The sequence below is a fragment of the Oratosquilla oratoria genome, chromosome 26, assembly GCF_046742065.1.
Source record: "Oratosquilla oratoria isolate Oo_2021 chromosome 26, ASM4674206v1, whole genome shotgun sequence".
Classification (NCBI taxonomy): Eukaryota; Metazoa; Arthropoda; class Malacostraca; order Stomatopoda; family Squillidae; genus Oratosquilla; species Oratosquilla oratoria.
The window spans coordinates 22453852-22480645 of record NC_134802.1 but is presented as its reverse complement, the minus strand read 5'-3'; the positions used below and the strand labels follow the sequence as shown (position 1 = coordinate 22480645).

The following is a 26794-nucleotide window of genomic DNA, read 5'->3' as shown; positions in this document are numbered from 1 at the left end:
CTGTTGGGGCAGGTAATAGTCACTGCTGGAAATCAGAGAGGAGTGTAGGATTTGAACTCACAACTAAGTGAATATAAGACCAGCACACTTCAGAATGTGCTGCTAGCATGGCAGAGGAGTGATTCAGAAAAATGGTATACAGTGGTGGCATAATACTGATTCTTTGATTTTTACAGGTGGTACTTAAAAGCCCAGCAGGTTTATCCTCGCAATGGAAGACCTTTCAACCAGCTGGCTATCATTGCAGTTAATCAGGTAAATTGCTGATATGATTAAGTTTCATTATAATAAAAATATTGAGAAAGGTTTGTACAGCATACACTGTCATATGCAACCCTGCATACTCGCTGCTTCCTCGTGCCTTTTACCCTTCTTGCTCACATTCAACCTGCCACTTTCGTCATTTCTCATACATCTCATCACCAACCTTTGTCCAGATTCACTAGGAACGTTCTTCTCTCACATACTTTTCCAGATTCAGGCACCAATTACTTCAGTCTGTCCTTAATACTTAAGATATTTTGTTCTGTACTATTGTAATGCATTGTATTGTATTGCACATACATATACCAATGGTATTTTCCCCTGTACAAGGGAGATAGCCAAAGTCACTCCACCCATTTCATCCCCACATATTCCACTCCCATTCACCATCCTTCCCTCCCTCTTTTCTTGGCTCCTTCTGGATGACATCATCCCTACATTTTGCCCACTGCCCAGGGTCAGTAGCAATGTAGCAAGACACAGCACATCCACAGCAAGGTCACTTCATTTAATTGGTGACCCCCCTCTCTGTCCCCTCATGCAGAAAAGACAGGGAGAAACCCCTTTGGGCTGCATCAAAATATCATTCATACATACTCCCTCAAAACCACCATCCCCACCCACTCCCTTCCATGCATCACAGCATCATCCATACACAGCCATTTTCCACTTACTCCTATCTTCTGTCTTCTCCCCTCCTTTCTCAACAGACATTCCCTCTTTCTCAATGCCCCTTTTACCCCATTGTATTGTAAATATAATATAGAGAATGCTGCACTCAAAATTGTGTGGCCTGGCTAAATAAGAAACATTTGAAGGAACAAATGATAGTAAACTGGATGAAAGGTTAAGCGCATCTGTCAGCAGAGAGTGATAAGAAATGGTAAGAGAAAAAAACAGAAGTTTAGAACTCAGAATGCCAAAATTAGAAGTTAGAATAGAATTATATTAAAGTGAATCAAAGGTCAGATAAGCTAACCATAAATAAATTGTCATAGTTTAAATGACGTAAAGTGATTAGGCACAATTTAAAAAGGTACATTCAGTTAGGAAGTAGAATAGAAGAAAAAATAGAAATGGGTAACTCGATGAGTCTACTTAAATGAAGATAGTCAGAGGAGAAGAGTTAAGGCCTGTGTTACATGTGGCACTGATGTTTATAACTAGAACATACTATGGCAAAAACTTATGTTGGAAATTTATAGATTAGGCAAGTGTTTCCTTATTACCACACTACCTGAGCAGGTTAGGGCATCGTTACTTGTGGCGAAGGTCGAGGTGAGGGTGGTTCAAATCCTGCCACCAGCGAAGTTGAACCAAGGGCATGGTTCATTAAATTCCATGCTACAAAGCCCTCTGTGAGGGGCACCATCCTAGCCTCCCGATAGGGGGGGGGGGAGTGTGTGATGTGATACCAAATCTTTCAACATAAATTGTGGCGTGAGGCAGTGGAATTCAAATAACCCACAGTGTCAGTGTAAATTCTATGTACATTTATGGTACAGCATTGTGTTACCCACCTAGACACCCACCCATATTAGTGGCAACTCTACCAGCATGAAGCATCTCCAAAGGTTTCAGCATATACCTCCAGGCACAGTGTTCAGATTCTCCGAAGTGATTTTGTGACTTGAAACATTTTACAGCCAGTGAAGTGAATAAACTGTATATATCCAGTGTTTGCTGCAAGCATCTTTTTCAAGACAAGTAAAACTCCAATCTTCTGTACCCAACGATAGATGGGTATGAAAATCGCTGTTGCCAGACACAAGGCCATTCCAAAATGTTATAACACGTGCACGTCAGAAATGTAAATCCCTACTTCACCAACTTCTACATGCACCCTCCCAGCTATTTCTCTGCCTTGCACCTGTGATCAAGTCACAGTTACACATTCCCTATATGTCATACTGCTGGGAGACCTTCCCAACAGATACAACTAGACTGCTAGACCTTCCTATATGTGTATAAGAGACATCCTTATCTACTAAAGAAAATTGTCAGGTTCTTCTGAATATTCCTTGCTTATGCAGCCAGCTGTTACTGCCAACTCAGAGAATCACCTACATTGCAACATACTTCAACTTGCTGATGTGACCCCCCTCTCCATCCCCTCGGGCAGAAAAGGAGAAGACGGGGAGAAATCCCTTTGGGCTGCATCAAAATATCATTCACACATACTCCCTAACCCCCCCCATTCCCCACCCACTCCCATGCATCACAGCATCATCTATTCACAACCATTCTCCGCTCACCCCTATCATGTGTTTTCTGTCTTTCTTCCTCAACAGACATTCCCCTCTTTCCCAATGCCCCTTTTATCCCATCCATCCATCTCATCCTTGGTCGCCCCCTCATGTTCACTCCTTCCATCTCTGCTTTCCACACCTCTTTTACAAATCTTTCTTCACTCATTCTTTCCATGTGTCCAAACTATCCCAATACCCTTCTATCCACCCTATCTCCCAACTCCCTCCACTCCAGCTCTACTCCTCAGTTCCTCATTTCTCACTCTGTCCAGCCTAGTAACCCCTACCATACTTCTGAGGCATCTCATCTCAAACACGTTTAAACTCTTCCGCCTCTTATGTTTCATGTTTCTGCCCTGTACAGTGCTGTGGGCACAAATACCCCTTCATACAATCTCTTCTTAGCATCCATTCCCAAATGTCTATTGCTCATTATGCTTACTGACATCCTTCAGATAAATCAAAGGTGAGATAAACTAGTAAATAGTTTTAGTTTAAATGTCATGAAGTCATTAGGTACAATTTTAAAAGGTCAGTCAGGAAGTAGAAAAATAGAAGAAAAAATAGAAATGGGCAACTCAATGAGTCTACATAAATGAAAGGAGTCAGAGGAGGAGAAGACTTGATTAAGGGCTGTAGAATGTGTGGAACTGGTGATTGTAACTGAAATATACTATGGTGAACACTTGTGTTGGAAATATATCTATAAATTAGACAAGCGTTTCCTTAGCACCATGCTACCTTCCAACAGTACACTTGCAATGGGTACCTCCATGTGATACTCAGTTGAAATGGAAATACATACATAGGGTTTTTCCCCCCTACAAGGGAGGTAGCTGAAGTCAAAGGCATAAATCCACTCCCACCCATTTCATCCCCACATACTCCACTCCCATTCACCATCCCTCCCTTCCAGAAAGAAATGAGAGTGAATAATTTCTGCTGCTCATTTTCAGAACCCATCAATTCTCTTATCTCCATGTAAAGGTGCAGCCCTGAGGTGGTTGACACTTGGTCTGTGGATCAGGCCCAAACACTCTTTCATCTTCAGCTGTATTTCCTTCACATTTTCACATAAGGAGGGCAGACATCTTGCAACTGTTACTCTATGTCTATCATTTTCAGCTGGCAACACAAAGTCACACTTAAATACACCACAGACAGCAGTCCAAAATTTCTCTTCGGAGGAATCTATGGGAATGCCTGAGGACTGTTGCCAGCCACTGTGGGGCTGTTGGTTTCTTGCAAGAGAGAACAGGGGCAATGGATTAGTTTATAATGTTCTCTCAGCAGTATGTACTACAGAATTATTATGTGAATTTAATTTTCATATTTCAATATTACAGAAACGTCCATTAGATGTAGTCTACTACTATGTGCGCTCTCTCATGGCATCAAACCCCTTCATGTCGGCCAAAGACTCTTTAATCAACATGTTTGACGATATACGCAAAAAGGTGAGTATGTATTTTACTTGTGAGTGAATTACAGGAATGGGACCAACCTTGTATCATCTTCTTTTGAAAATCTTTATAGTTCAGAATGATGTTAGTTCATGCATTCTTATCTTGAATTTTCTCTTGTTTGTATATGGACATCCTGACTCAGAGTACCTTCAAGATTGATATCAGAGATGGTACTCAGTCTCTGGACTGATAACTGGCAATTGAATCCTTTCTGCACTCAGGTGACAGAAATGGACCTATACTTTTACAATTCTGACAACAGTCCAAAGTTTCTTCCCAGAGAGATATATGGGTGGGCCTGAGCATTGTTGGCTGATGTGGGGCTGCAGGTTTCTGGTCAGTGGAACTTGAAGGAACATTTATATACAAACATGTATAAATGCATATCATGTTCTTCCCTTTTTATGGGTGAATGGCTGTGTCAAAGCATAGACCCACCCCACACCCATCAATGTCCATTCATCAGATCCCCTACCCCTGTGCTCATGGTAACATTTGTATCATTATATTTTTAATTCAGAGGGTTAGGAGGGGAGGGACCAATTGCAGTTACTTGCTTGTGGTGATCCTGCATGACAGCCATTAGAGAGAGTCATTTTCCTGTTCCCCATTTTCAAATCCTGTCAACCCCCTGATCTCCACCTGGAGGTGCATGACACACTGTCTCCAGACTGGGGCCAAGTTCTCTCTATCAGCTTCAAACTGTACATGAAAAAATAATCAATTATTCTTGTTCATGATATGCATTTTCCTTTCAGTATGAATCAAATCAACACAGAGACATCAAAGGAGAAGAAATGGCCAAAGAGACTGATATGCGGCGAACTGGGGGAGAAGGTTTGCGGCAGGAACTCTGGATCCGCCCAGACAGTGGAGCCATGGACAAGAGAACTTTGTCACAGTCTGAAGATGCTGAGTCAGTGGAGGAAGGAAAACACCTGGAAGAACTAAGAAAACTTCAACCAGATCAGGTGTGGGTCTTAATAAATGAGATACAGAATTTGTTGAGTTGATATTGTACTTATTGTAATGAAATTGTGGATCTTTTAACTGAGCCAGTTGTTGTTTGCTAACACTGCTTGTGGGCGGGTCAAAGGGAGGATTAAGGGAATTAGTGACAGTACTTGGTAAGCTATGTAATAGGAGAAAGTTGAAGGTAAATGTGGGTAAAAGAAAGGTGATGAAATGTACAAGGAAAGAAGATGGCAGCAAGTTGTAAATTAGTCTTACAGGAGAGAGGCTGGAGGAAGTGGTTAGTTTTAGGCATTTGGGGTTGCATGTTGAAGGAAAGGGAGGGGTGGAGGTGGAGGTAAATTATAGATTGAGAGAAGCAAGTAAATGTCTTGGGGGATTAAAAAGTGTAGTGAGGAATAGGTATTTGGGAATAGATGCAAAGAGATTATATGAAGGGGTGACTGTGCCAACAGCACTGTATGGGGCAGAGACTTGGGATTTAAGAGAGACAAAGAGGAAAAGATAAAATGTGTTTGAGATGAAATGTCTGAGAAGTATGGTAGGGATTACAAGGTTGGATAATGAGAAATAAGTGGTGAGGAGGAGACCTGGGGTGGGAAAGGAGATAGCAGATAGGGCTGGTGAAAAAGTATTGGGATGGTTTGGACACAATGAAAGAATGAATGAAGATTAGTAAAAGAGGTGTGGAAGGCAGAGGTGGATGGAGTGAACTTGAAGGGACAACTGAGGATGAGGTGGATAGATGGAGTGAAAGGGGCATTGAGCAAGAGGGGAATGTCTGCTGAGCAAGGAAGGAGACAGGGTGAGTGTAGAATGGCTGTGCATAGATGATACTGTGATGCATGGAAGGGAGGGATTGGGGATGGGGGTTAGGGAGTGGTTATGTGTGAATGATATTTTGATGCAGCCAAAGGGATATCTCCCCGTCTTCTCTTTTTCTGCATGAGGGTATGGAGAGGTGGGGTCGCTGATTAAGTGAAGCAGCCTTGCTGTGGATGTACTGTGTCTTACTACATTGCTTCTGACCCAGGGCAGTGGGTGGGATACAGGGATGACCCATTATCCATAAGGAGCTAAGGTGAGAGGGAGAAAAAGGTAGTGGATGTGAGTGGAATGGGTGGGAATGGGTACATGCATTTTGACTTGGCGGTCTCTCTTGTAAGGTGGAAAAAGCCCTTCATATATAGAATTATCTCACCTGTGCTGAAGCTGAAGAAGGAAGGGTAGTGAGTGGTGGGATGATGAAGCAAAGAAGGTTGTAGAAGACAAGAAACGAGCTTTCACAGGTTGGTTAAAAAATAGGATGAGAGAATCATATGAGAGGTAAGAAGAAAAGAGAAGAGAAGAAACCATAAGATAAAGGAGGCAAAGAGGAGAGCAGATGTGAAATGGGAGAAGAGTATGACAAAATTTTGAAAATAAGAGGTTTTTGGAAGGAAATTATGAGAAGAAGAAGAGATGAATCAGAGAAGAAAAAGTAAGAGGTGCAGATGGAGAGATGGTAATGGAAGAGATGGCAGTAAGAGGAAGATGGGCAGAGTATTTTGGGAGTTGCTAAATGTGAAGGAGGATAGGGAGGGAAAGGTAGTTGCAATGGGAAGTGCTAAGAAAATGACAGTGATGAGTGAGGAAAATGGAGGAGAAATAAGAAAAGATGAGGTGAAGGCAGTTATTAAAATTATGAGAGCAGGTAAGGCATCTAGGTTGGATGGGTGTCATGCAGAGTGTCAAAATAAAGGGGGTACAGTGATGGTGCACTGGCTGGTGAGGTTATTTAATGTTTGTCTAAAAGAAGGTAGAGTGTTGGAGGACTGGAGGATGCCTGTATAGTTCCAATTTACAAGGGCAAAGGGGACAAGTGTGAGTGTATTAGTTTCAGAGGGATCAGTTTAAGTGTAGCTGGGAAGGCTTATGGGAGGGTTTTGATTGAGAGGATTAGGAGAGTAACAGAGGGAGTAAATGGTGAGGAACAGTGTGGGTTTAGGACAGGTAGGAGTTGCGTGGATCAAATTTTTGTGGTAAGGCAGATATGTGAGAAATTTTTAAAAGGTAAGGATGTTTTTTGGACCTTTATGGATTTGGAAAAGGCTTATGACAGAGTAGACAGAAAACCACTGTGGGAGGTATTGCAGATATATGGGATAGGAGGAAAGCTGTTAACCACTTTGGTACGAGGATGCCTACACAGGCGTCATGAGGTGCAAGTGGGTACATGAGGAGGCCAGCGTCGGCATCTTGATTATATATATATTTTTTGTAGTTGTACATGAGTTACCCCTGGATTCTGTGAAATGGTTTGATCACATTTTTTGTGCTTATTACTCAGAATAAAAGAGAATGAGTAATACAGCAGGGACTTTATATATTATAGTGCGAGTATTGTGATGAATTGTACATATGGCAGCTGAGTCTGTGTGTGAGAATTTGACTCATACTGAAGTGGTTAAGATTATTCAAGAGTTTTTACTAGAGTAGTAGAGCCTGTGTTAGAATTGTAGAGAGTGGTTTGAAGTAAAGTTAGGACTTCACCAGGGATGTGTATGTTGCCTTGACTGTTAAATTAATACATGGATGGGGTGGTGTGAGAGGTAAATGCAAGGGTAGTGGGTCGGTGATGGAGATGGTTAAAGGAAATGGAGAAAAGTGGGAGATAAACTAGTTGTTATTTGCTGATGACACTGCACTTATAGCAGGATTAGAGGAGGGATTGAGGAAGTTAGTGACAGTTTGGGAAGGTGTGTGAAAGAAGGAAGTTAAAGATAAATGTGGGTAAAAGTAAGGTGATGAGATGTACAAGGGGAGAGGGTGGTAGCAGACTGGAAGTGAATATTAAGTGAGACAGGAAGAAGTAGATAGTTTTAGATACTTGGGTGAATGGGGTGGGGGGAGAGTGGAGGTGGAGTTGGGGTGTAGATTGAGGGAAGCAAATGAATGCCTTTGGGGATTGAAAAGTGTAATGAGAAATAGACATTTGGGAATGGATGCTAAGAGGAGATTGTATGAAGGAGTGATTGTACCAACAGCACTGTATGGTACAGAAACATGGAACATAAGAGAGGAGGAGTTTGAATGTGTTTGAGATGAGATGCCTGAGAAGTATGATAGGGATTAAGAGGCTGGATAGAGTGAGAAACAAAGAGGTGAGGAGGAGAACGGGGTGGAAAGGGAGTTGGGAGATAGGGTTGATGAAAGAGTTTGGGATGGTTTGTACACATGGAAAGAATGAGTTAAGAAAGACTAGTAGAAGCGGTGTGGAAGGCATATGTGGAAGAAGTGAACATGAAGGGGTGACCTAGGATGAGATGGATGAATGGGGTAAAAGGGGCATTGGGAAAGAGGGGAATGTCTGTTGAGGAAGGATGGGAGAGGAGAGAAGCTGGGTGATTGGAGAATGGTCGTGTATGGATGATGATGTGGGGGTTGCCAATTTAATGAAATGGCCCTGCTGTGGATGTGCTGTGTCTTGTGACACTGCTTCTGACCCAGGGCAGTGGGCGAGATGCAGGGATGACCTGTCATCCAGGAGGTGTCAAGATAAGAGGGAAGGGAATGGATGGGAGTGGAGTATGTTGGGGATGGAATGGGTGGGAATGGTTTTTATGCTTTTTATTTTATTTTATTATTTTTTTTTTTTATTATGGATGGGGGGACGGAGAGGGGGGTCACCAATATAATGAAGTGGCCTTGCTGTGGATGTGCTGTGTCTTGTGACACTGCTTCTGACCCAGGGCAGTGGACAATGTGCAGGGATGACCCGTCATCCAGGAGGTGCTAAGATAAGAGGGAGGGTGATGGGGAGTGGAGGGTATTCAGGGATGGAATGGGTGGGAATGGTTTTATGCCTTTTTCTTTTTTGCTACCTTCCTTGGTATATGTTTGTATGTATTTTATTTTATTTTATTATTATTATTTTATTATTTATTTTATTTATTTATTTATTTATTGTTTTACTATCTCCCTTGTAAGGGGGAAAGCCTTTGTTATATGACTCACAGTAATGGTTATAAACTGGACAAAATTAGATTTAAAAAGGAAATAGGCAAGAATTGGTTTACTAATAGGGTGGTTGATGAATGGAATAAACTTAGTAATCATGTAGTAAGCGCTGAAACTATCAGTTGTTTTAAGAAACGATTAGACAACTTTATGGATGGGGATGACAGGTGGTGATGGATACAGAGCTGCCTAGTGAAGACCTTATTGTCTCTTGCAGTCTCCTTCATTCTTATGTTCTTATAATTATGTATGTATATTTTGATGCAGCCCAAAGGGGTTTTCCCCCATGCCCACAATGTTTCTGCATGAGTGGACTGAGAAGGGGGGGTTGTCAAATAACCACTTCAGTACGACTCATTCTCATGCGCAGCATCAGCTTCCACATGTAATTTGCATCACACTACTTGCATTATGAAATATAAAGTCACTGCTGTATTACTGATTCTCTTTTACTCTGAGTAATAATAATCACAAAACGTAATCAAACCAGTTCACAGAATCCAGGGGTAACTTGTGTACAACTGCAAAAAATATATAATCAAGGCGCTGATGTCGGTATCCTTGTGTACCCATTTGTACCTCATGATGCCTATGTAGACATTGTTGTACCGAAGTGGTTAAATGAAATGGCCTTGCTGTGGATGTACTGTGTCTTGCTTCTGATCTGTCATCCATGGGGAGCCAAGATGAGATGGAGAGAGGGGTGGTGGATAGGAGTGGAATGGGTGGGAGTGGAATTATGCCTTTTGACTTTGGCTACCTCCCTTGTTAGGGAAAAAAACCCTTGGTATATGTATGTATGTATATGCATGATTTTCTCTTAATGTCTCTTATTCTTTATTGTTTAAGATAAATACCTAAGCAAGACTAGTAAAAGAGGTATGGAAGGCAGATGTGAAGGGAGTGAACATGAAGGGACGTCCTAGGATGAGGTGGATGGATGGGGTGAAGGGGGCTTTGGGGAAGAGGGGGGATAGAACAGACCCCTGTGGTACTCCATTCTTAATGTTTCTGATGTGTGATGATTGGCCATTATATGACACGTAAGCATTCCTACCTGCCAGATAATTGGCCAGCCATCTTTTGGTGTTATTGTGCATGTCTGTGTTACATATTTTATTTGGAAAGGGAGTTGGGAGATAGGGTTAATGAAAGAGTATTGGGATGGTTTGGACACATGGAAAGAATGAGTGAAGAAAGATTAGTAAAAGAGGTGTGGAAGGCAGAGGTGGAGTGAACATGAAGGGGCCAAGGAGCATTGGGAAAGAGGTGAATGTCTGTTGAGGAAGGAAGGGAGAAGACAGAAATTAGGGGTGAATGGAGAACGATTGTGTGTGGATGATGCTGTGATGCATGGAAGGGAGTGGGTGGGGGATGGGGGGATAGCAGAGTATGTGTGAATGATATTTTGATGCAGCCCAAAGGGATTTCTCCCTGTCTTTTCTTTTTCTGCATGAGGGGTGGAGAGGGAAGGGGGTCACCAATTAAATGAAGTGGCCTTGCTGTGGATGTGCTGTGTCTTGCTACATTGCTTCTGACCCAGGGCAGTGGGCAAGATAAGATGGGATGACCCGTCATCTAGGAGATGCCAAAATAAGAGGGTGGAGGGGAGTGGAGTATGTTGGGGATGGAATGGGTGGGAGTGGTTTTTATTCCTTTGATTTTTGGCTAAAACTCTTGCAACTTAGGTATATGTATGTGTGTGTATTTACCTAGTTGTATTTTACGGGAGGGGAGCTATGCTCGTGGTGACCCGTCTTTGTATATCTCCGCATCAAGTTTTATCTTAAAATCTTGTATAGTGTTAGCACATACTGTTTTGTTGTCTAATTTGTTCCATGTATTTATCGCTCTGTGTGGGAAACTGTTCCTTTTCAAGTTTTTTCTATAACTATCCTTTTTCAATTTTTTTCCGTGTCCTCTTGTTTTACCGTTGTCCCACATTAATAGGTCGTTCCTGTCTAAAACTTCCATTCCTTTCATTATTCTGTAGATAGTTAGCAAATCTCCTCTTTCTCTTCTTTGTTCCAGAGTTGGTAGGTTCAATTTGGATAGTCTTTGCTCATATGTTAGTTCGGCGAGTGTCGGTGCTAGTTTTGTTGTCGCTCTTTGTAATCTTTCTAGTTTCTTAATATTCTTTTTGGTACTGGGTGTCCAAAGTGATGCTGCGTACTCGAGTTTTGGTCTTATTAGTGTAGTAAGTATTTTCATCATCATTTCTTCGTCCATATAGGTAAATGCCACTTTGATTGCTCTCAATAAGTTGTAGGTTTCTCCGAACATCTTGTTTATATACTTATCTGGTTTCATGTCCTTTCCAATCATCACTCCAAGATCTTTTTCATAGTTTGTTTTATTTATTTTTTCTTCCCCAATTCTGTAATCTTTTGATATTCTATTTTTACTCTTTCCAAATTCCATTATGCTGCATTTCTTAATATTGAATTTTACTTCCCACTTTTGAGTCCAATTCCATATTGTGTCCAGATCTTGTTGCAATGAGTTGCAGTCCTCTTCCGTTTTTACCTTCTTAAGTAATTTTGCATCATCTGCAAAAAAATTTATATAGCACTCCACGCCTTCATTCATGTCATTAATGTATACAGCGAACATGATCAGGGCCAGTGTGTGTGTGTGTGTGTGTGTGTGTGTGTATATATATATATATATATATTTATATATATATATATATATATATATATATATATATATATATATATATATATATATATGCAAATACGAGGGGATGCCCCACCAAAAAAATGGAATTCTGTCATATAATTGTATTCAGATATTTTTACATGTCTACACTTTTATCACCTTCAAGGTGCTCACCATGTGAAGCACTGCAATGGTCCAGACATGTTTTTTCACTATACAAAACAGTTCAGAAACTGTTGTAAAGATACACTATGTAATGCCTCCGTCATTTTCTTCTTAACCTCTTCCACATCTACAAAACCTTTTCCTGTGAGGACTCTTCATTTGGGGGAACAAAAAAAAAAAAATTACAGGGAGCAAGATTGGGTGAATAGGGAGGGTGGGTAAGTGGGGTCATGCTATTATTGGTGAGATGCTGTCTTCTACTCAAGGCTGTGTGCGCTGGGCGCATTGTCATGATGAAGCCATCAATCCAATTTGCCACAGGTCAGTGCATTTCCATCTCAAAGTCTCACAAATGCTTCAGAACTGCTAAGTAAAAAGTCAGGTTAGCAGTTTGACCAGGAGGAACAAATTCTTTGTGGAGAGTTTGTCTTGCATTGAAGAGACAAATCAACATTGTCTTGACATTGGACTTCACTTGACTCACCTTTTTGGGTCATTGTGATGTTGGATGCTTCCATTGACTTGACTGCTGTTTCATTTCTGGGCCTTAGCTGTAGCACTAGCTTTTGTCACCCATGATGATCTTCGAGAAAAGGTCTGGATTAACTTCCGACCCTTCAGTTCTTGGTACATATTTGTGACTGCTTTTGATGATCTGTGAGCAAGTAAATCTGTATTCACAAAGGAAACTGCACAAAATTGGGATGAAGGAAAAGGAGAAAGATCCCCCAATGAAAGAAACAATTTTGTTACAGAAAGAAACAAGGGACAAAATAATAAACCTTGATGTCAGAAAATCACATGGCCCAGACAGAATTGCAAATTGGATACTAAAAGAATGTATAGATGAACTAACGGACAAAATATATAAGATGATAGATTACTCACTCAAAGAAAGGTACCACAAGATTGGAAAAATGTAAATATTGTACCAATATATAAAGAGGGAGATCAAGAAGACCCAGCAAACTATAGACCAGTTTCCCTTACAAGCACAATAGCTAAAATATGTGAAAGTTATCAAAAGTAGATGGACTAAACCTCTGGAGGAAAACAATATAGTGAATCCAAAACAACTTGGTCTTAGACAAGGAAGATCATGTGCCACAAATCTGATTTGTTTTTATTCAAGGTTAGTAGATATAATACAAGAAAGGGACAGATGGGCAGATTGTGCTATCCTGGATTTACAAAAGGCATTTGATAAAGTACCACACAAAAAGCTATTAAGAAAGTCAAAATAACAGGAGGTGTACATGAAAATTTACTGAAATGGATGGAAGATTTCTTGCATGGGAGAAAAATGAGGGTGGTACTTAGAGATAAAAACTCGACCTGGGAAGAAATGAGAAGTGGAGTCCCACAAGTTTCTGTATTAGCTCCAATAATGTTCGCTATATATATAAATGACATGGATGGTGTGGATTGTTATATGAACTTCTTTGCAGATGATGCAAAACTACTAAAGAAAGTAAGTACAAAAAAGAAGACTGTGAATCACTACAGAGAGACCTGGACAAAGTCTGAGAATGGAGCCAAAAGTGAGAAATGAACTTCAATATCAAGAAATGTAGTATAATAGAATTTGGAAAAAGTAAAAAAGAATATTAGGTGTCATGAATGGGAGGAGGGGGGGGAAATATTTATATTAAATTTACTGTTTATTTATTATCCAGGTTCGGGAAAGAGGGATTCGTTTTAAACTTTTAACAACTACCTATAACAACTACATTTGAGGTCCTGGAGCCGCAGCGTTTATGTCGTGGGACCACCCCCCAACCCCAAGAGTTGGGGGCCAAATGGCGGCAACCAGCCCTGGCCACCGGCTCTACGCAGGTGGCACCGATCCCCAAGAGGAGCTATGACTGCCTTGGGGAGTACCACAATCCTTTTTCTCAACATGCAATGTTACGTTTTTCTGCACCGAGGGGTGATTTTCTGGCGATCACCCCTCTTCTTCTACTTTTAGCCGGAGATGTAGAGAGCAATCCTAGGCCCACCACAAAATACACATGCCCAACATGCTCTAAATCCATTACTTCGAGCAGACAGACAAAGGGCTCAGTTCAGTGCAATATGTGCAAAAACTGGGCCCACCTCACTTGTACAACACTTGCTGACACAAACCAATACACAAACACTTGGACATGTTCTACCTGCCCTCCAGTAACCCCACTCCCACCTCCCCAACCACAGCCAGCACCCTTACCCACTCCCAATTTCCCTTTGCCCTTATCCCCAATCAGTACTCCCCTTCCTTTGTCCCCAATCTCTCCTTGCCCCGCCTCTAACCCAGATCCTATACCTTCCCCATTAACACCCCAACCTCAACCCCAAACAGCAACATACAACACATACAGAACACACAACATTGACGGTATTAACATGAAAAAACATGAACTCGAACACTTTCTTAAACAACACAACATACACATTGTAATTATACAAGAGACAAAACTAAGACACACACACAAAACACCATCATTTCATAATTACACCACCATCAGACAAGACTGGACCAACGGCAATGGCGGTGGACTCATCACCCTGATCCACCACTCCATCTGTTTTGTGGACACAAGTGCCACAACCAAAATTCTCCTCCCTACCACAGATAACACTACAGAAATCCAATCCATTCGAATCCGCACAGGCAACAAATCAACACTGACAATAGTTAACATATACATTCCCCCCCAATCATCCCCCACAGTTCCAAACACCTTCAGGCCTCAATTTAGCCAACTAGCCTCAATCCCCAACCTGATCATGGGTGGTGACTTCAACGCCAAGTCGTCTGCCTGGTATGTCGACAACCCTGACACAGACAGAGGGCTTGATATACAGACTCAGTTTGACTCATTGACTATCATGAACAACACACATAATCATACACATATCCCACACCAAGCCCTATACACTCCCTCCTCTCCTGATATCACCTTCTGCTCCCCCTGCCTAACCCCAACAACATCATGGGGAGTGGTCGGAACCCTTGGTTCTGACCACTTTCCAATCATCACCACCACCAAATCAAGATGCACCCCAGTTGGCCACAGACACACACACACCAATTACAAGAGAGCTAACTGGGAAGCTTTTACTGAAGAGACAGAACAACATTTTGAAACACTTAACAGTACACTAATCACAAACATAAACAATGCTGTGCACACTTTTAATACAATCATACAAAATGCAGACAAGAGATACATCCCTAGAGGCAACAGAAAATCACACAACCCCAACTTCACACCAGAAATCCAAGGCCTCATCAGACAATGAGACACACTTAAACACAATACCCCCACACCTATCCCTCAAAACATAGCAGACCAAATACAAACACTAAACACTGTGATTGCCAATAAAATACACGAACAAAAAACACAAAATTGGCAAAACTTTATCAATACACCTGATCACAAAACAAACACCAGCAAATTGTACAAAACACTCAATAGCATTACACTATCCAACAGTAACATAACACGCTCTCACGCAGCAATAATCACAACAACAGACAATCTACTCTCAAACAGACAACAAGCAAACACACTCATAAATCATTTTGCACAGACAAGCCATCTCACTTCTCACCCTGACGACCGACGCACTATTCGACGTAAGAAAGACTTTCCCACAGACTCAGACTATACACCCTTCATAGACAGTCAGACAAAACACATAATACATAATCTCAAGCACTCATCTGCCTGTGGCCCTGATAACATAAGTAACATCCACCTAAAACACATTGGACCACAAGGTATACACGCACTCACAAACATTGCAAACTACAGCTATTCACACAACACTATACCCGACATCTGGAAGCATGGTAAAATAATCACCATTCCAAAACCGAACAAAGACCCAACAATCCCAACATCGCACTGCCCAATCACACTTCTCTGCACCCCCTCTAAAGTCATTGAACGCCTAATACTTAAACTTGTCACACCACATATTCCCCTTGCTGACTCACAACACAGTTTTAGGCCACTACACTCCACAAACACTCTTCTGATAAACCTCACACAAAGAATTTTAGTTTGCATCAATTCAGATAGGCCCCACCACAGAACACTTCTTATAACATTAGACATTAGTAAAGCTTTTGATGCTATCCCCCGCCACAACCTAACAAATAAAATATATAACACAGACACGCACAATAACATCAAAAGATGGCTGGCCAATTATTTGGCAGGTAGGAATGCTTATGTGTCATATAATGGCCAATCATCGCACATCAGAAACATTAAGAATGGAATACCACAGGGCTCTGTTCTATCCCCCATGCTCTTTAATCTATACATGCATGACTTACCCATACCAGACACCTCAGAAATACAAATCTCTTCCTACGCAGACGACATAACAATCACATGCACACATCGTAACACAGACAAAGCTGCAGAAATAATCCAGCCATACCTTGATACACTCAACACATGGTTCATCACAAACAGACTCAAAATAGCTCCAACCAAATCTACAGCAACACTTCTCACCAACTGGACAAAAGAACACAAATACATACCTCATCTCTATATCAACAACACTCTAATACCACACACAAACACACCGAAAATTCTTGGCGTAACATACGATACATCCATGTCTTTCAAACAAACATCACATACATAAAAAACAAATGCACAACTACCCTTAACCCCCTTAAGTCAATGGCTTGAAAAACTTTTGTACATAACTACTAAACTAATACAACAATATACAAACAATGCATACGCTCAGTGATGAATTATGCGAGTCCTGCATGGGCTCCTAATCTCAGTGAGACACACCACAACACCCTTCAAATCATACAAAACAAAGCCCTAAAAACAATTACAGGCTGCACAAATACAACACCTACAGACCATTTACACCATGAAACAAAAGTCCTCAAAGTCAAGGACCACCTCGACATGAGAGGCACACAAACACTTGCCGCAGCCACCACAAACACATCACACCTGCTACACTACATAGCAGAACACCCACACACACCAAGAAACATTAAAACAACACCCAAAGACCTGTATCACACACAGATACTCTCTTCTCTTCCTCCACAACCACCAAATACCAGCCTCCGGAAACATATAATCATATCACTCACCGCTCCATTAACACACTGAAAGACAACACACTGCTGCATGCCAGACCCCCTGATATCCACCCTTCTGAATCCTCTCTCCCACGAAAGGACAGAGTCCACCTGGCCAGACTGCGGTGCGGCCACCACCCAGCACTTCTAAGCTACCAGAAGAGGCTGGATGACCGCATTGTGAACAGCTGCCCAGGATGTAAAACTTCACCCCATACCATAGAACACATAATGGAAGATTGCATTATACACAATCATGCATGCAAACAACACAACATACACTCTATAAAGGATTTGTGGGAAAACCCAGTTTCGGCTGTGGCATTCCTTGGGGAGACGGGACTGCTCGGACAGACAGTCTAGGGAATGACAACGACAACAACTACATTTGATCACAGACAGTAATTTAATTTTAATACAGCTTTAAAAAAAAATCCTAATACAAGAATCAGGTGAGAATTTAACCCAAAAAAACACTGTTGTGTAAAGATTCGGTGGGAATAACAAAGATCATGTATGGGACTCTAAAAGTGGTAAAACCTATTGATCTACCAGCATAAAAAGGAAACCCAAAAAGTGACCTACAAATCTAAACCCAAACTCGACATGGAAATACATACATACATACATATACCAAAGGCTCTCTCCCCCTACAAGGGGGGGTAGCCAAAAAGAAAAAGGCATAGAAATTACTCCCACCCATTCCATTTCCTATATATTCCACTCCCCTCCACCCTCCTCCCTCCCTCTTATCTTGGCACCTCCTGCATCCTGTCCACTGCCCTGGGTCAGAAGCAGTGTCGCAGGACACAGCACATCCACAGCAAGGCCGCTTCATAAATTCAGTGACCCCCGCCCCCCCTCTCCATCCCCCCATGCAGAAAAGGAGAAGGCGGGGAGAAATCCCTTTGGGCAGCGTCAATTTTTTTTTCTCGTACACGGAAGTAATGGGAAATAAAAAGTGGAGGAAACAGAACTGACAAAAGCCAAAAGACACGTCAATTCAATGAAACCACGGGACTAAGAAATCTGGCAAAAGCCTAATTTGACACACCAGATTCAAATTAATTTCAAAGGAGGATCCTACAATCCTACCAAAACCTAGCACCAAACATAGGGTGTATTTCCTATAAAAAAAAACACTTACGTGTTTTTAAAACCCTAGGTGATATTACATACCTTTGTGGGCAAAACGTCTCCGCAAGGAAACAAAACGGCCGGGTCTCGACTCGTCGAGATGAGGAAGCAGTGAAACGGGGGGGGGGGGGGGGGGGGGGTTGACCCATTAAGGCCGAAAGGACAAATAGGAAGTTTTCCCTATCCCACTTTGAAAAATAGCATAGAAGCCTAACCCACTTACACAACCTTAACTTACACACACAAGAATATTATGCACGTAATAATAAAAACCTTAATACTAACACAAAGAGAGTAAAAATGACTACAAAAGAATACAATGGCAACTCGACATGCGCGCACACATGTCCAGCCAGTCTGCCGGCGATTGAGAAGTGTTACCATACGAAATACATTAATACAATTAAAATATTTTTTAATACAAAGATTCGAGTAAGGCGTAGCGTACTAACATATGGTAATTGTGTTACACCTACAACCAGTTGTAAGACATCTGGTTACATTACACCAAAATAAACTCAAAAGTACACAAACTAAAAGAAACGTAACCATATCAAATTTGCAAAATCTACTCCCCGATGCTAACATTCACGGCTACTTGACCTTAGGGAGAGGGATTAAAAAAAGACGCCGGTGATCTGACCATGTTTGACCTACAGGGTGTATCAAACTTGTCCACAGCTGGGCGATAAGTGGGGGTAGGGAATGAAAAGTGCGTGCTGGCCGACAACTTACGACCATCCGCAAGAAAGAAAACACACGAACATTTGGATTTGTGACCCAGGACAATATAAAATTGGGCCTTGCTGTGGATGTACTGTGTCTTGCGACACTGCTTCTGACCCAGGGCGGTGGGCGGGGTGCAGGGATGACCCGTCATCCAGGAGGTGCTCAGATGTAGGAAGGGTGGGAGGGGTGTGGAGTGTATTTAGGGATGAAATGGGTGGGAGTGTTTTTATGCCTTTCCCTTTTTGGCTACCTCCCTTGGAAGGGGGAAAAAGCCTTGGTATATGTATGTATGTATGTACAAAGGAAGTAAAAAAAGTTAACTCAGAAATGGATCTAGGAGTATTTATTAACAGACATGTCACCAGACAAAATAGTCAGAGAAACCTTCAATTTACTAAGATCAATATAGGTGGCTTTTAATTGCTTGGATGAAATAATGTTAAAAAAAAATATTAGTCACACTGAAAAGACAACATTGGTGTACACTGCAACACTATGGGCACTCAGCACAAAAAAGAATATAAATTAGAAAGAATTCAAAGAGCAACGACAAAGATGGCCCCAACTCTTTCAAAATTGACATACTAAGAAAGATTAACTGGAACTACCTACCCTGGAACAAAGAATAAAAAGAGGAGATTACTGGCCATTTACAGAATCATGAAAGGCATGGAAGTCCTTGATGGAGAAGACTTGTTAAAGTGGGATAAAAGAAAAAGAGGACATGAAACTCAAAAAGGATAGTTATAGAAGAGTTCCAAAAAAAATTAGTTTTCCACACAGAGTAGTGGATGTCTGGAATAAATTGTATGAAACAATAGTGTGTGCAAAAACCATACAAGAAATTAAGAACAAACTAGATGCTGAGAGATACAAAGACGAGTCACTATGAGCATAGCTCCCCTTCCCGTATAATTCAACTAGGTAAATACAACTAGGTAAATAAATACACTGCGTGCCAGAATTATATGCAAATCGATTTTTATGTTCTAGCTCCGATAATTTTTAATAGAAATTAGTGAAATTTGGCGTGTTATATAACAACACTAACACATGCGCAGATCTAAAATTTTAAGCTAATCTGCGCAATAGCAATCAAACGGCAGCCATTTTGGTGACTTGCAGCCTATTTAAGCGTGCCAATTTTATATGCAAGATGGGACGTAAAGGTGCTTTGAGTCAAGCTGAGAAGTCAAAAATTGTCCAAAGTATTCATAATAAGATATTTACCTTAGAAATAGCCAAAGAATTGGACCATAATCATCGTACAGTTAAAAAAATTGTTACTAACCCTGAACTTTGCAACGGACGTGCTGATAAAGGGAAAATTCGTAAGAAAGCACCTGTATCGCGTCGAGTCATGAGTAGGATCAAGAGAGAAGTCTGCCGTAACCCTCTTGAAACTAGCAAAAAAGTTTTTGAACACGCTGGCGTTCCTGATGTGCCCAAATCAACTCGATGCCGTATCCTGAGGACGGTTGCAAAATGTGGAAAGCCAGAGGTTCGCCCTCCATTAAAGGATATCCACAAGAAAAAGAGGATGGAGTGGGCAAGATATCACATGAAGGTAAATTTTCAAACTGTTTTGTTCACCGATGAGTGTCGAGTGACCCTTGATGGACCCGATGGGTGGAGGAGAGGATGGTATCGTAATGAGGGTCCACGTCCCCACCGGATCAGGCGTCAACAAGGAGGTAGTGGTGTGATGTTTTGGGCTGCAATAATTGGTAATGAGCTGGTAGGACCATTTAGAGTCGCAGATGGAGTGAAAATGACCGCCAAACTCTTCATTGACTTCATTAAGGAACACCTCGAACCCTGGTACAAGAAGAATAATTTGTCATTCCGGAAAAAGATGGTATTCATGCATGATAATGCACCGTCTCATGCTGCAAGCATAACCACTGAATATTTGGAGAGTGCTTTTGCCAGACATGGGAAAATAAGGCAATGGCCAGCCTGTTCTCCAGATTTAAATCCCATCGAAAATCTGTGGAGCATCTTGAAAAGGAAGATTTACTCCGGAGGAAGGCAGTACACCTCCAAGGATGACCTCTGGAATGCCGTTCTGACTGCTGCCAAGGAAATTTCATCAGATAAAATCGAAAGTTTGATATCTTCAATGGATCAAAGGCTTTTTTCTCTTGTTAATAAAAATGGCAATTACATACAATATTGATTGTACTATGAAACCATATTGAACATGTTTGCTCTGTATTATTGTTGTTCTCATATTACATATTCCTAAAATAATCAATGTTTTAATTTTCTGTCACCACTTCACCATATTTGACACTTTAGTAATGATTTGCATATAAAGTTGGCACATTTAAGCAAACTGCAAGTCACCAAAATAGCTGCCGTTTGATTACTTTTGCGCAGATTGGCTTCAAATTTTAGATCTACGCATGTGTTAGTATTGCTATATATCATGCCAAATTTCACTAATTTTCATTAAAAACTATCGGAGTTAGAACATAAAAACCGATTTGCATATAATTCTGGCACGCAGTGTATACCAAGGGAGGTAGTCCAAGTCAAAGGCATAAATCCACTCCCACCCATTACTTCCCCACATTTTCTGCTCCCATTCACCACCACTGGGATATTGCCTGCATGTAATTGTGGGGTTAAAAGTTGCTCAGTAGTATGCAACTGATTCTTTAGGGACTATATGGGACACTGCTATGGACTAGAGCTACACAATTTTTGTCTGTGATAGAGGAAATATCTATTCATAGAGAAATGGTAACACTTTATTATACTGCGACTGTCTCTCCGTTATGCTGTACCCCTCCCCTTTCAATACTGTCCTGTACCACTTCTCTGAATGTTTATTTCCTTTTTTTGCTGAACCCTGTGGTGGGGGAGAAGAATAATGCAACCAAATGTTCCCACTTGAATTGTAAAAGGTGACAAAAATGGGATGGAGATAGGACTAGGCATCCTATTCTGTGTAGCCCCAAAGGGGACAGTCCTAAAAAAAGCAAAGGCATAAGAGGATCTGGGAGGAGCTTTCCAATCAGAACCCTAAGATTGTCTTTTAATGTGCATGGATGTGGTAGAGATGAGAGTAATAGGGAAGAGATAGGCAGTATGTGAGAAGAAAGATGAATGTGTTGGCATTGAGTGAAACTAAGTTGAAAGGGAGGGGCGAGTTTGAGTTTGGGAGTGTAATTGGGAGGGTGTCAGGAGTGAAGAGAGGATGAGGGAGAGAAGGGGTGGGTGTACATTTAAGTGAAGAGATAGGTAGATGTGTGGTGGAGTGGAAGGAGGTTTCTTCAAGGTTAATGTGGATGATTGTGAAACTGGGAAGGGAAATGTGGGTTTTTGTAAGTGCTTATGGGCCTGGTAGTGAGAAGAGTGTAGAGGAAAGGGAGATTTTTTGGATAGATTTAAATGAGTGGATAGAGGGTTTAGGGGGAAATGTCAGTGTCGTGGTATTAGGAGATCTTAATGCTAGGGTAAGAAATGAACCAATAGATGGAGTGGTTGGGAAGTGTGGAGTTCCAGGAAAAAATCATAGTGGAGAGTTGATGGTGGAGATGTGTCTAGAGAGTTGATGATAACAAATACAGTGTTTAGGAAGAAAGTCAAGCATAAGTACACATGGGAGAGGGTGGTGGATAGAAGGGTGGTAGATAGGGCTTTAATGGACAATATAGTAGTACCCAGGAGAAGAGTAGGAAGAGTTTTGGCTGTACATGTTCTAATAGGAGAGAGTAGGGGAATATCAGATAATTTTTTGTTGGAAGGTAAGTTGAGAGTGGTAGGGAGGTGCTTAGAGTAAATTGGTTAAACGAGAAAGAAAAAAAATACAAGAAGCTAGAGATAGGAGTGGGAGGGAATGAAGGATAGAGTAGAACTAGGAGTGGAGGAGGAACTGGGATTGTTCAAGGAGTTAGTCACAAGGTGTGGAACAAGGAGAATGGGAGGAAACAGAAGGAAGTGTAGTGAGTGATGGGGTGATGAAGCAAAGAAGGTTGTAGAAAAGAAGCAGTTAGTATTCACAGACTGGTTACAAAATAGGACAAGGGAATATATGAGAGGTACAAAGAAAAGAAAAGAGACATAAAGTACAAGATAAAGGAGGCAAAGAGGAGAGCAGATGTAAAATAGGGTAAGAGTATGACAGAAATTTTGAAAGTAATAAAAAGATGTTTTGGAAAGAAATTAAGAAAGGAAGAAGAGGCAAGTCAATTAGAGAAGAAAAGGTAAAAGGTGCAAATGGAGAGATGATAATGGAAGAGACAGCAGTTAGAGGAAGATGGGCAGAGTGCTTTAGGGAGCTGTTAAATGTGAAGGAGGACAGGGAGGGAAAGGTAGTTGCATTGGGAAGCACTAGGAAAAGGAACATGATGAATGATGAAATTGGAGGAGAAATAAGGAAAGATGAGGTGAATGCAGTTATTAAAATGACGATAGTAGGTAAGGCACCTGAGTTGGAGTGTCTAAAGAGAAAAACAGTGATGGGGGACTGGCTGGTGAAGTTGTTTAATGTTTGTCTAAAAGAGGGTAGAGTGTTGGAGGACTGAAGGAGTTCCTTTATAGTTTCACTTTACAAGGAAAAAGGGGATAAGTGTGACTAGTAGTTTCAGAGGGATCAGTTTGTTGAGTATAGTTGGGAAGGTTTATGGGAGGGTCTTGATTGAGAGGATTAGGAGAGGAAGAGAGGGAGTAATTGGTGAGGAACAGTGTGGGTGTAGGACAGGTAGGAGTTTTGCGGATCAGTTTTTTGTAGTAATGTAGATATGTGAGAAAGCTTTAGGCAATGTTAAGGATGTTTTTTTGGTCTTTATGGATTTGGAAAAGGCTTATAACAGGGTAGACAGGAAAGCACTGTCTGAAGTATTGCAGATATATGGGATAGGAGGAAAGCTGTTAAGAGCAGTCAAGAGTTTTTACAAGAGTAGGAGAGCCTATGTTAGAATTAGAAATGGTGAAAGTGAGTGGTTTGAGGTAAAGGTGAGACTTTGCCAGGGATGTGTTATGCCGCCCTGGCTGTTCAGTTTATACATGGATGGGGTGGTGTGAGAGGTTTAAATGCAAGAGTAATGGGTTGTGGATTGAAGATGGTTAAAGAAAATGGAGAAAAATGGGAGATAAGCCAGATGTTGTTTGCTGATGACACTGCACTTGTATCAGGATCAGAGGAGGGATTAAGGAAGTTAGTGACAGAGTTTGGGAAGGTGTGCAATTGAAGGGAGTTGAAGATAAATATGAGTAAAAGTAAGGTGATGAGATGTACAAGGGAAGAGGGTGGCTGCAGGCTGGAAGCGAGTATTTAGAGAGACTGGAAGAAGTGGATAGCTTTAGATACTACTAAGTATTTCAGCGGCTTTGACCCATCGTTTTTCGCTCATATTTCCGAAATAATCATTCACATCAGCATGGTATATTAGCACAGCCTAATTCACACCCGGCCATAATTTTTGACGTTATAGTGTATTCACAAGTGTATTTAATTACTGTGTTTACTCTTGATATTGTGTGTGTCGTAGCCGACACCCGTGAAGTAAATCGAACAAGTGAAGTTGGGATACACGAGGTAGTTTGTGATGAGGTCACGACTTCACCTGTTCGATTTACTTCACGGGTGTCGGCTACGACACATTTAATATCAAGAGTAAACGCCGTAATTAAATACACTTGTAAATGCACTCTAACATCAAAAATTATGGCCGGGTGTGAATTAGGCTGTGCTAATATATCATACTGACGTGAATGGTTATTTCGGAAATATGAGCGAAAAACGATGGGTCAAAGCCACTGAAATATTTAGTAGGCTGCAACTGTGGTGTATTCACCTCGGATCTGCTGCAGTCTCTGTCAAGACAGCCAGACACCACCCTACGGCAGTGGGAAAGGGAAGAGTGCAGGTGGAGGTAGAATGTAGATTGAGAGAAGTAAATGCCTTGGAGAATGAAAAAATGAAATGAGAAATAGATATTTGGGAATGGATGCCAAGAGGAGATTGTATGGAGTGATTGTGCCAACAGCACTGTATGGGGCAGGAATATGGAACACAAGAGAGGAAGAGAGGAGTTTGAATGTGTTTGAGATGAAATGCTTGAGAAGTATGATAGGTGTTACTAGAATGGATAGAGTGAGAAATGAGGAAGTGAGGAGGAGTGTGGGGGTGGAAAAGGAGTTAGGAGACAGAGTTAATGAAAGAGTATTGGGATGGCTTGGACACATGGAAAAAATGAGTGAAGAAAGATTAGTAAAAGAGGTGTGGAAGACAGAGGTGGAAGGAGTGAACATGAGGGGGCAACCAAGGATGAGATGGATGGATGGGGTAAAAGGGGCATTGGGAAAGAGGGGAATGTCTGTTGAGGAAGGATAGGAGAAGATAGAAGATATGGGTGAGTGGAGAGTGGTTGTTTATGGATAATGGTGTGATGGATGGAAGGGAGTGGGTGTGGGAGGGGGGTGTGAGGGAGTATGTGTGAATGATGTTTTGATGCAGCCAGAAGGGGTTTCTAACAATCTGCTCTTTTTCTGCATGAGGGGATGGAGAGGGGGGTTGCTAATTAAATGAAGCTGTCTTGCTATGGATGTGCTGTGTCTTGTAACATTGTCTCTGACCCAGGGCAGTGGGCAAGATGCACGGATGACCCATCATCCATGAGGAGCCAAGATAAAGGCGAGGGAGGGGGGTGAATGGGAGTGGAGTATGTGGGGATGGAATGGGTGGGAGTGGATTTTATGTGTTTGGTTTTTGGCTACCTCCCATGGAAGGGGGAAAGAGCTGTAGGTGTATGTATGGATGTATGTATATATGTATATATATATATATATATATATATATATATATATATATATATAAACAGTATGCGCAGAAAGTAATGAGGCTGCCCTTAATGAAAACTGTAAACTGAAGGTGAAGGTTAGTTTGCATGTGAAAATATATGAAATAATGCAAATTATGGTTCTTACATATAGAAATTGGTTAAAATGAATATCCCTTCCTCTGTATCACCTTCTGGAGACTTCCTGGAACTGATAGTGCAAGGTTCTGGAGGGTTGTTTCAGGAATGGAGGCCCAGAGCTGGCGAATAGCGGATTCGAACAGTGGCATTGATGAGGTGTCCGTGTCATGTAATTTTCTTTTCATTAAACCCCAAAAGTTTTCTATCGGGTTAATATCGGGACTGTTACCTGGCCAGTCTTTAATATAACTCACTTCACAGTCTCTTAGCCAGTCTGTCACAAGTTTGGCCATGTGAGCAGGTGCTCCATCCTACATAAAAATCTTGGCCTTGGTCTTCTCAAAACAGTCAGGAAGATAGTCAGCCAGTAACTCCAGATCGTTATACTGATTTACTTTTTGATTAGCAGGGAGTACAACCAGCTTGCCAACACCATAATACGTAAATCCTGCCCAAACCATAAGTGAGGCAGGGTGCTTGACGACCTTGTTCGTGAAGCGAGGTTCCAAGGGGTCATCACCAGGCTTGTGGTAGACCTTGGCTGCTGGGGTGCCAGTCACTGTGAAAGTAGATTCGTCACTCCAGAAGACTGTTTTCCACTGTTCATCTGTCCATGTTGAATATTTCTTGGCAAATTTTAGACGTTTAACAACTTGCCGACGAGTAACCCAAGGAGTAGTGCGGGCACGGTAACTTTTATAATTCAGGTCATCGTGTAGTTGTTGAACGTCTAAAATTTGCCAGTCACTGTGAAAGTCGATTCGTCACTCCAGAAGACTGTTTTCCACTGTTCATCTGTCCATGTTGAATATTTCTTGGCAAACAGTGGAAAACAGTCTTCTGGAGTGACGAATTGACTTTCACAGTGACTGGCAAATTTTAGACGTTTAACAACTACAAACTTGTGACAGACTGGCTAAGACTTGACTGTGAAATGAGTTATATTAAAGACAGGCCGGGTAACAGTCCCGATATTAACCTGATAGAAAACCTTTGGGGTTTAACGAAAAGAAAATTACGTGACATGGACACCTCATCAGTGCCACTGTTGGAATCCGCTATTCACCAGCTCTGGGCCTCCATTCCTGAAACGACCCTCCAAAA

At 41.5% G+C, this 26794-nt stretch overlaps 1 protein-coding gene across 3 annotated transcripts in view; it reads left to right on the top strand.

Annotated features, from left to right (window-relative positions):
* LOC143039411 (telomerase-binding protein EST1A-like) overlaps positions 1-26794 on the top strand; it is a 407204-nt gene that overhangs the window by 12389 nt on the left and 368021 nt on the right. For all 3 annotated transcript variants that reach the window (XM_076209414.1, XM_076209412.1, XM_076209413.1), the window contains exons 3-5: positions 177-255; positions 3860-3970; positions 4738-4950. In XM_076209414.1, coding sequence (XP_076065529.1) covers positions 177-255; positions 3860-3970; positions 4738-4950 — 403 coding nt within the window. The remainder of the gene's footprint in view (positions 1-176; positions 256-3859; positions 3971-4737; positions 4951-26794) is intronic.